This window comes from Vanellus vanellus, assembly GCF_965231255.1.
Source record: "Vanellus vanellus genome assembly, chromosome: 13".
Lineage (NCBI taxonomy): Eukaryota > Metazoa > Chordata > Aves > Charadriiformes > Charadriidae > Vanellus > Vanellus vanellus.
Window position 1 is genome coordinate 21,419,563 of NC_138918.1, and position 11,037 is coordinate 21,430,599.

General features: G+C 55.9%; 1 protein-coding gene across 1 annotated transcript; it reads right to left on the reverse strand.

The window, feature by feature from the left end:
- Positions 1–4,970: 4,970 nt before the first annotated feature.
- On the reverse strand, positions 4,971–9,412 carry LOC309677151 (protocadherin-10-like; the record flags this gene model as incomplete). The annotated part of the gene is made up of 4 exons (XM_082489896.1): positions 4,971–5,230; positions 5,480–5,568; positions 5,671–5,729; positions 6,926–9,412. 4 exons carry the CDS (start codon positions 9,410–9,412, stop codon positions 4,971–4,973), a joined length of 2,895 nt encoding a protein of 964 aa, XP_082346022.1.
- Positions 9,413–11,037: the final 1,625 nt, after the last annotated feature.

The following is an 11,037-nucleotide window of genomic DNA, read 5'->3' on the forward strand; positions in this document are numbered from 1 at the left end:
ACATTATTGAAATGAACAGATTTGATGTGAAGACCTTAGTGACCCTTCTGGGAATCTTTGCTCTCTCTTCATTTCTTCTGATGCATTTTTTTCACCTGTTGTTGCAGATATTCCTAGCAATGAATTAAAATAAATATCCCATCACAAGTGCCTGCAGATCCTCTGGATGTATTTCTGATGGTTGACTGCACAAATGTTTTATTTTTCAATCCGTTTAACATGAACTTGTTTGCCCTGCTTCCTGGCATTGGAGAAACACTTTGAATCCTGAATGCTGAAATAGAAATCGCTGCTATTGTTTAAAACATGCAAAAATGTATCACTTATTCAAATGTAAGATTTGTAAATCATTGAATTTCATGGCAGACGAATCATTAGTCAAAGTGCAGACTGCAGTAGAGGTCATATTTAATTTATTTTCAAAGCCTTCAATCGCGCTTTTTGGTCCGGTATGTCATAAGTTATTCAATACACAAAGGTGTCTACTTATGTCTCACAATAATTAAGCTGATTAAGTCATATTATCACTAACAAGAAGCATTAATTCCACTTGAGTGAATGCTGCAAACAGAGTCAGTGACATTTCCACCACTTAGACTGAAAACGCATTATAGGCAAACTGGGGAGGCAAAAGCCTTACTTAGTCCAGGCCTGTTTCTTCATCTGATCTCTGCGGAGGAGTTAGCAACTGATGTTATCAGAGCAGTAAAAAAAAAAAAAAAAAAAAGAAAAAGAAAAGGTGCAAAGGAGCAGAAAAAATCAGCACGTGACAATCATGCAGACCATTTTTCAGTGTGGCAGAGGCTAAATTATTATGACAAAAGCTAAAGGATATTTATTTCTACAAAACATCTACTGAGATCAAAAAGGAAGCAGGAGGAGGGGATCTAGCCAAGAACAGCAGGTTGTTCTGTACGATGAGTCCAGGAAGATATTTAAGATACTGAGGCAGTTTGAAAAGAAATCAGGATAGACCTCGACCCCGTCCTGGATAAACTGAGGTGTGTTCGTTCCAGCATCATCTTCAAGTGAGAAGAGAAGAAAACAGAGACCTAACATCTTTGGAGACTGTAATTAACCGGAGTGCCACAGATTTCAGGCTGGATCCAGGACCCTCCAAGGCCAATGCGCAGACTCCCACCAGTCCTCAAGGATTTTAGCTCTGGGGAGCTGAGACAGCCTATATTCATGGCTCCCCCCAGCCTAACCTGACTGCATGCAGAGTGCTGCATCCACACTAAGGTTTCCTGGGGGCTTCGCTGTCTGCTACTTGACTCCACACGTGGCAGACCGCAGTAGAGCTGAGCACCAGCCCCTCTGGGTCCTTTCTCTCTGGCCTCTTTTCTCTCTACCTCTGGATTTATTTTGTCTCTCTGGTATATGCTTTCAAGTCATTACAGAGATATAAGTAATGTTTCCATCCAAAGAGTCTATTCAGCAACAGCGAGAGCACAAAAACCTCCCCTTTTTGTGCTGGTGCCCAGAAGCGCTATGTGCCTGCCTAGGATGGCCTGCAGCATTTTGCAGCCAACTGCACCACATGGCAGCTTTCCCGCTGTTGTAGGAGCAAGTCTCAAGCTGGCTGGCAGGTCCCTGAAAGCCAGATTTGCCTCTGGATCTTTGAGAGGGCTGGAACAGATGAGAGGGGCATATAGAGAGCGTTCTGTTGAGTATGTCTCCAAAGCGGCTCTCATGCCCAGTGCATTATCAGAATACAGAAACCAGCTAATGCTCATGAACTGTGCGGGAGTGTAAGCACAGGAAGAGTTGTAAAAATAACTGGTTGTAGGGCAAAGACCTTGCATTTTTAATGATGCCCTGTCCCCGCGGGAGACCTTCAAAGGAGATCTCATCTGTTACATGGACAATTCTGACCAGGCATGCCCTTTGAAGAGGGGATAGTAATGTGGTTCAACTAGGTTTCAGCAAGTACTCTCCCCCCTAAAGCAAGTCCCTTTTTACTGTCCTTTTTATCAATATGTTGATTGAAAAGAGAGAATGAAATTGAGCTCTTGCCAGTGCAGGACTTCCTTGAACTAAGCAAAAGGAGATCTTCAGGGAAAAGGGGGCGTTGGGGCCCTGGCTGGGCACTGTGTTGTCCCTCAAATCCCTTTTGGAAGAGGCTTGGCCCGTTTTATGGGGCAAACCTAGGGATCAGCAGGAGGCACAGACGCGTGTGTGTATATATCTCATCTCCTGGGCTGAGGACAGCCAGAAGTAATGGAGAGGAGAGTAAGGCAATTTACTGAGGGTCAGCTATGCCTTAGTAGCAGAGGTTTAAAAATGCCAGGAAAATGCACTGGAAAGTGACACAGTCATGGGGCAGTGGCAAGAGCCGTCTGCTTGGTTGCTCAACCCCATGAATTTCCAAGGACAGGGGTGCAAATTGTCCAGTTAAAATGCCTGTGTCTTTCAGGGCTCAGTTTTGAGACCTCCCGTTGGGAAGCCACACCTGTGAATCCAATACAAAGCTCCATGCGTTTGTTTCGATCCTGGATGCTGCAAAGCACGTGTACTGGGTGCTTTTGCTATGTGAGCTAACGGCTTGGCTGTGCTGCAGAGGGGCTGTGGCTGAACCCCTGTGGACTCACTAGAGAGGGGCTGCAGTCCTCTCCTAATGCCTGAAAATGGCAGGGAAAATACTGCCAGAGCTAACCAGGGAGAGGGCAGTGCTTGCTGCTCCCGTAGGGAGTCAGGTGTATCTGATGCTTTTATTACTACTTGAAGCTGTTATTAATTTTATTGTATCACTTTACATAATTCTTTTGTTCTTCTGAAGCAGTGAAAAAGGCTAATGCTGTACAGGGGTCTCAGGCAGTGGCTGTTTGGGATTCTTTTTTTACCCTTAACGCTATGCAGAGACCATTGAAGAATGCACTCGGCAGCATAAAATCCTTCGTCCTACTGTCTAATTGGGACAGGGAATAATATTTCATCTACTGACAGCCAGGCAGATGTGAGCCCATGTGAGCTGGGACTGAAGTCACCAGAAGCAGCAAGGTCCCTTTCATGTTCCAAGCACTGTCCTACTGGGTCCCTGACTCCCATGGGGCCCCTTTGAGCATTCCCTGCCCCCCGCTTCCACCAAAGAGCACATTACCCACTTGAGACAAGGACTTTTCTGGGTTAATCCCAAAAGCCGCATTGCAGCCTCCCCAAGCCAGTCACTGAGCAAGCCGGGGTAAGAGAAGGACAGCCACAGCATGTGGCTGTCTCAGGACTTCATCCAAAGGTGAACCACTTCCCACACCAAGTCAAGAGTCATCCCACCAGCAGTTACAGGCTTGCCTGTTCCCAGGCAGTTGGTCCCTACACCTACACACACTCACACACTCTATAGCTCCCAAGGCAAGCTGGTGGGTGACAAGCATCCATTACATGAACCGTAGAAAGCAATGCAAAACAACAACAATAAGCCGTTACTGCCAGGCCCGGCCCCTCTCCCCAGCATTTCAAAGCCCTTTATGCCCATGTCTTGGTGCAAAGCCCTGCAGAGTCTCTACCCAAGCTGGAGCATGGAGCAGGGAGCTGTGTGACATCTCTGGTACACGGCTCCTCCTGGCCATGACCCCAAAGTGATCCTGAGTACACGGAGGGAGGGAAGGGGACCCCGAGCCCACAGCATCTGGGTGAAGTGAATAAAATGAAGTCTCCTGGGGTGCTCCAGCAACTGTGGAGGCTAGAGGGACATGCATGTCTGCTGGAGCCGAGGACGTTCCTCCAAGAGCTGAGCATGGATTCCTGCTGTCATGTGCAGATCAGGGACAGCCAGGAGCCAGGGTGAGCTATTAAAATACAATTTATTGGTACAAATCAGACATTGTGAAACATACTTGGTTTAGAAAGAGCTGTCATGTTCTGCACAGATGGATTGGAAATGAACTGTCCCGTGACAGGAACAATTGGCAATGCTGGCAGACAGACCGGATGGACAGGTGTAGGGTGAGCAGGGCAGGGGGAGAGACTGTTCTGGGGCTGGAGTCCTGCCTGTGAGGGCTCCTGACAGCCAGCTAAAAGTCCTCAAAGAGAAGCAGAGCACAGTGAGAGATGTCCGTCCTATGCAGGTGGGGCCCCCAGTGCAGGGTTTCCCCCAGGCGTTCAGGACCTGGGGAAAACAGAGATCCAGGAGAGGGCAGGGGGAGGCGGGAAGAGGACTGTCACCTGTGTCAGGGCCCCTATGATGGCTGGAAACTGTCTTTCTTTCAGATGATGTTGCCTTGGGCTAGACAGTTACCCAGCGGGGCCTCATCCTGTGCATCTCTCAGCTGCTTAAGCTAACAGCTCTTCTGGCCAACCAATCTGTGTGTGCTCCAGTCCATGCTGCTCCCAGAGCAAAGACTGGCTCTGTCCTGGACTTTGGGTCTCCCAGTCCTGCAAGAGTCAGGTCAGGGTTTGAAGGGAAGCACTCATAGTCGTTGGGTTTTGCACTCACTTTCCAGAGAAGTCGGCCATCAACGGCTGCTCTGGACATGCAACACATCCCACTGGATCTCAGGGACAGAGCAATGGTCACTGCCCCAGTATGTGGGTCAGGCTTGACTGAATCAGGCTTGATCTGTGTACATTTGCCATGACTACTGAGACAGAAATACAGGCATGCAGCTCAGTACATTCACACAGCCAGACAAGACAAAGAAGTGACAATGTTTACAGAGATAGATGGTCCCTAAGGGGACGTGAGAATGGATAAACTCAAGGCAGATTTGCTTAAATCTGGTTGTATGGACCCCCAACAGCACCTGCCGCCAACACAGCTCTGCAGGATGAGATGGGAGGAATGTGCCCCGCTCCACCCATCCATATCACTTCTCAGTCTCTTGCTTCTTAAATCCTTCCCCCAAGCCCTGGTGGGCCACTATGGCAGCAGACCCACAATCCTGAGTGGTCCATACGTGGAGCTGTGTGCAGCTGAAATAATGTGAGTGATTCCCAGGCCCTTGGGCAGAGCCATCCTGGATCAGCACTGGTCACTACTTCAGGTCGTTGTTGATAACCACACTGTCATGCATGTCACAGTAAGTTGTCATCTTCTTCCTCTTGCCAAAAGTGGAGAAGCTGTTCTTGTTCTCTCGGCCCAGGAAGAGGGGTCCATCTTTGCTGGAAAGCAGAGTAGGAGTGCCGGGGATGTAGACATTGTGCTGATAATCCAGGGCTGGGATGTGTCCTGGGTACAAGGAGCTGTACTGTGGTGTCCAGATACTGTTGGTGCCTGCTGAAGCTTTCTGAAACTCTGTAAGAAAGATGAGTGGGAGACTGGCTCAGGAGAGGTCACATCCATGGCCTAGTGGGACAGTCACATCCATGTCGCAGGGTGCAAGCCCATGGCCACGTGTCACCAACCTCACTCCTGGAGCCTGGATACCCCTTCCACCCCACAAAACTCTATCACTACTAGGAACATGGATGTGTCCCCTCCACTACACCTCCACCAAACAACAAGAGGCTCTGGTCTTTCCAGCCCCAGTGCACCAACACTAACCAGAGACAGGGGTCACCAGCGTGCACAGCCTCTCGTGCTCCTTCTGGAGGGCTCTGCGGATTTCCCCCACGTCCTCCAGGCTTTGGGAGCTAAAGAGAAGAGATGGGTTCAAAACTGTTGGAGATAATCTCCCCATCCCTACATCCCCTTTCCACCCACTCCCTCTATTTCCACAGTGCCAGATTTAGTACCTCTTCAGAGCAGGTCGCTGCGTGCTTGGAGGCATCCAGTCCATGTTGGGCTGCTTGATCTGGAAAACACAGAGAAGGGCAAAGCTGGTTATTGGGACCCTCTGTTAACCAGCCCAGCCCTGCCAGCACAAGGTATCAGTAGCCAGGGAGGCAGGACTCCGTCTCCTCCTTTGTGGAGAAGCAAGCAGCACATCCCCATTTTAGGGAAACTGAGGCAGTTTTGAACCAGCCTGTTCCCTTCTGGACCTTCTGCACCCTCCTGAGATGCTGGGGTTGTCTGGGGCTTACTCTACATCCCTGGGAGTTTAATTGCCAAGGTCTGTCCTTCTAGGGAGAGAGAGGGGTTTTCCTATTTCTGTTAATTTCAAAAAGCCTTTTTTGCAGGTGTGATGGTGACTTAGCCCAGGTCTCAGACACCAAAAGGTGAGAGGTGCAGAAATTGGCTGCATACCCAATGTCCCGGGGGGGGGTTGCAAACAACTGGGGGGAAATCACATTAAGGTATTAGAGAAGTGAGTCCAGCAGTGCAAGGAGACGTGCGGGGAGAGCCTCTTGGCAGTGAGTGTTGGGCTCTCCTTGGAAGGGCTGTTTTATTAAAAGTCAAATATAAGTGGATTAGACGCCTCATCACTCTCCATCCTTGTAATCGTGTTTCGGAAAGAGTCTTTCGTCGAGAAAATTAGACATTCCTCATTTCAATACCTAACAAATGTTGACATCAAAATCCCGCCCCAAAGACCCCACTCCCTCCCTGCTGGCACAGCCCAGTGTGGCACAGCGGCCGGGCCTGGGTGCCAGAACCAGGGACACAAGGATTGCCAGCGGGGCCGGGACCAGCCCTGCGTGCAGCAGTGGGACACTGTGGACCCCCACTGGCACGGGGGAAGCAGAGTGGCAGCAACGCTCTGGCTGTCCCAGTGTGGATTGCTCACCCACAGAAAGGAGATGCCGCCCCCACCATCCCACCCCTCCAGGGCCCCGGAACATCTCTGTTTCCTCTAATGTGTGCAGAAGGCAGCAGAAAGGGATTTCCTCTCGCCTCAGTCAAGCTTGATGCTCCCCGGGTAATTAGACACATCGGGAAGCTCAATAGAGAGTTTCCCACTGCCTGACGGCTTCTAATTCCCGCACTGATCAAAGGCGCCAGTTATTCTCTGGGAAAAGCCATGCCTCGTTTCTCTCACAGCAGAGGTTGATGGAGGGGGCTGGGGGGGACCCGTGGGGCACTGGTAAGAATTGCTGGGCACAGTGTTACCTGCTTGGAGACCTGGAGATGCTGGGCGGGCCGGGACTGCTTCCTGGGGTCCTTCTCATTGTTCCGGGGGGGGCTGCAGGGTTTGAGGAACATGAAGTCGCTCTGGGCAGACTCAGGACCGAGGCAGACCTTGTAGCAGTAGCCCGGGGGGCCGCCCCCAGGCACATCGAGGCATGTGGTAGCCGTGGTCCCCGCAGGGGGCTGCGCCGTCAGGTTGGATGTCTTCAGGCCATCAGAGGAGGGTCTGAACGCCGGGCAGCAGTGGCAGCGGGGTGGTGAGCAGCCATCACCTTGGTGGGAGCGGTGCTCTCCGCGGCATCGAATGGCTGTGAGGATGAGGATGGCGAGGAGGAAGGTGAAGGAGATGGAGCCCAGGGACACAAGGAGGTAGAGGGTGACTGGGGAGGATGAGGAGGCCTCTGGAGGAAGGCTGAATTCACTGAAGTCAGAGAGAGTCTGAGGCATGGTCTCCACCACTGAAAGCAGGAGGGACATAGTGGCTGAGAGGGCTGGCTGCCCACCGTCACGCACCTGCACCACCAGCCGCTGTCGGGTAGCATCCTGCTCCAGAAAGGAGCGGAGTGTGCGCAGCTCGCCTGTGTCTGGTGCCACGCTGAAGAGGGTGAAGTCGGTGGCCTGGAGGAGCTGGTAGGAAAGGCGGGAATTCAACCCTGCATCCGCATCCACTGCCGACACCGTGCCCACGAGGTAGCCAGGCCCGGCTGATCGTGGCACCAACTCGGTGGCCACAGAGCCATTGCGTGGCATGGGGGAAACGATGACTGGAGCATTGTCATTCTGGTCCAGCACAAAGATATGGACAGTGACATTGGCACTGAGTGGGGGGAAACCCGCGTCCTGTGCTTGCACCTGGATCTGGAAGCTGCGGATCTGCTCATAATCGAGGGAGCGCAGGGCATACATGTGCCCGCTGTCTGAGTTGATAGACACGTAGGTGCCCACAGGCATGCCATGGATGTGCCCATCAGCAATGGAGTAGGACAGATAGGCGTTTTGTTGGCAGTCGGGGTCCAATGCGCTGACGGAGCAGATGGAGGCACCTGGCGCATTGTTCTCCATCACGTAGACACTGTAGGAGGGCTGGAGGAAGCGTGGAGCGTTGTCGTTCACATCGGACACCGGGACGGTGAGGGTGCTACGGGTCAGCAGGGCAGGGGAGCCCATGTCCCGAGCTGTGATGCTTACGTTATACTCGGACACAACCTCCCGGTCCAGCGGCTGCGTGGTGACTAGTGTGTAGTAGTTGCGGAAGGAGGAGCGGAGCTCAAAGGGCACGTCGGGGCCGACCTCACAGCTCACACGCCCATTGTCCCCAGAGTCCCGGTCCAGAACACTGATGACAGCGATGACGGTGCCTGGTGGGGCATCCTCCAGCACGGGTGTGGACACAGAGGTGAGGGTCACCTCTGGTGCATTGTCGTTCACATCGAGGAGGTGCACAATCACCCGGCAGTGCACAGCCACAGCTGAGGGTCCACGGTCCTTGGCTTGCACATAGATCTCATGGAGGCTTGCCCGCTCGTAGTCCAGAGGCCCCTTCAGCAGCACTTGCCCACTCCGGGGCTCTATGTGGAAGAGCTCGCGGACACGTGGTGGTGCATGCCCACTGAAGGAGTACTCGATCTCCCCATTGGGGCCCTCATCCAGGTCAGTGGCATTGAGCTGGATGACCAGGGTGCCAGCAGGGGCATCCTCAGGAAGGCTCACGCCGTACGAGGGCTGGTCAAAGGCAGGTACGTTGTCGTTCGCATCCAGCACTGTGACGAGGATGTGAGCTGTGCCTGAGCGCTCGGGGACACCGCCGTCAAGAGCGGTGAGCAGCACCCGGTGCATGCGTTGCTGCTCCCGGTCAAGGGCGCGCTCCAGCACCAGCTCTGCAAACTTGCTGGCGTCACTGCGCGTCTGCACCTCGAGTGAAAAGAAACCATTGGGGCTGAGCCGGTAGGCGTGCACCGAGTTGGTACCCACGTCAGGATCCTGGGCACTCTCCAGCGGGAAGCGGGCACCGAGCACGGCAGACTCGGCCACCTCCAGCACATACTCTTGCCAGGGGAAAGTGGGTGCATGGTCATTGATGTCCAGCACCTCCACCTCCACACGGTAGAGCTCCAGCGGGCTCTCGACGAGGAGCTGCAGGTGGAGCAGGCAGGTCCCCCCAGCCTCGCAAACCTCCTCCCGGTCAATCCGCTCGTTCACGAAGAGGATCCCATTCTCCAGGTTCACCTCCAAGTGCTGCCTGGCCCCAGCCCGCGACACGATGCGGAACCGCCGCGCCGACAGGGTGGACACGTCCAGCCCTAGGTCCTCGCCGAGGTTGGCCACAAAGGCTCCGTGCTCCAGCTCCTCCGGCACAGCATAGCGCAGCTGTCCCTGGACCAGGCGCAATGCGGGGGACCCGGCCAGCAGGAGGAAGAGGAGGGAGCGGAGGAAGAACTGCCCCTGCCCGGTGCTTGCCCCGGCCCCCATGGCCCCGCAGCCCTCCCGGAGTCGCGGAGTCCCACCTGCGCCACCGCCTCCCTCCTCGCCTTTGCTCACCCCTTCCACTTCCAAAGAGTTTCGGACTCCTGGGGGCGGCGGGGGAGGGCCCTGCCAGGAGCTGGGGGTGGGGGACGAGCCGAGACCACCGGCGGCCGCTTAACCCTTTCCCCGCTGGCCCCGGGGAGGGGATGCAATCCGGGCCCCGCTGCCACACCAGAATCCGTCTACCGGAGCCGGGAGCACCTGAGGTGGGGACTAACCCTAGGGAGGTCCCGTTAACGGCGGAGGGAGCTCCAGCGAGACCTCTGGCTGCCCGGGGCACCGATATTACCCCGCAGATGCTGCGCTCGTCCCCGCGGTAGATTAAGAGGAGCCCGGATCGCGGCGGCTGCCAAATCCCCCTGCCGCGTCCCCCGCCGTGCCGGTCCTAACCTTTACCAGATGGTTAAGCCCCTCCAGACTTGATTACATTTCCCTGCACACCGTTTTCCTTGTAATGCGGAGTTTTTAATTACCGGAGCAGGGGGGATTACAGCCCTGGATAAAGCTGAGCCCATCAGCTCGGAGGCACAGAGAGACCACCCCCTTAAGCCCCCCTCCCTCCTTCCCTGCCTGCTCCCACCCCCGACACCCCGCCTGCCCACAGCCCCGCGCCCCTAATCCCGGTGTGTCCCCCCGCCGCCGGTCCAGCCCTTCGGGCTCTGGGGGCACGATCCCGCCGGAGACCCGACGACCTGCCCCCCCACCCCCTCCACCACTCCCCCTGGAGGGTCCCCCCGCGGGTCACAAACTTTCTGCCCCCGCCGGAGGCGAGGGGGAGGCGGGCGCGGGCCGAGCGTCGGGTCCCCCACCGTCCCCCGGAGGGTGACAGACGGAGCCCCCTGCGACACCGTCCCCCCCCTCCCCTCCCCTCTCCGCCCTCCCCCGGTACCGATCACGGTCCCTCCGGTGGTGGAGCCGTTCTCCCCGCAGACCCGTCTTCAGCCGCTGCCGTCGCGTCCAGGCAGTTCAGCGCGTCGCCTCCCACCGGCGCCGTGCCCCCGGGGGGGGGAGGGGGAGACACGCTCAGTAACGGGACGGGGCGGCCGCCCCCCCTTCGCCCCGCGGCTGCTTAGGGCGCGGATAATCCCCTAACGATCTCGTTAAGGGCTCGGCGGGGCTCGGAGCGGCTTTAGCCGTGCAGTGATATTTCACCGCCTTTGTCTCTGCCTCCCGGTCCCCGGTGGGAAGGGAACGGCCGGCCCCAGCTCCCTCCACCCCCCTTTCCCCCCCTCCCCGCTACCCACGGGGGCCCGCGTGGGAGGCAGGACCCAGGGGCGACCGGGAGACCGGAGGAGGCAGGAGGCGGTGGGGCTGGAAGGGTTTTTGGGGAAAAGGGATTCGGTGCGTGGGAACGCAGCGCGACCCACGCGGGACGTGCCGCCCTCGAGGGGCCGCCGGTTGGGGGGGGGGGGGGGAATACGCCGCGGGGCGAGCAGGTGGAAGGAGCGGCTCGGCTGGGTCACGCGTGGGCTCGGGCTGCTCACGGGTGGAATCGGGACGGCTGCCGGTAAGTGAAGCCCGGGCTGCATCGGAAGCGCCGATCACCGCCGTCCCGTTCCCCGCACCGTCTC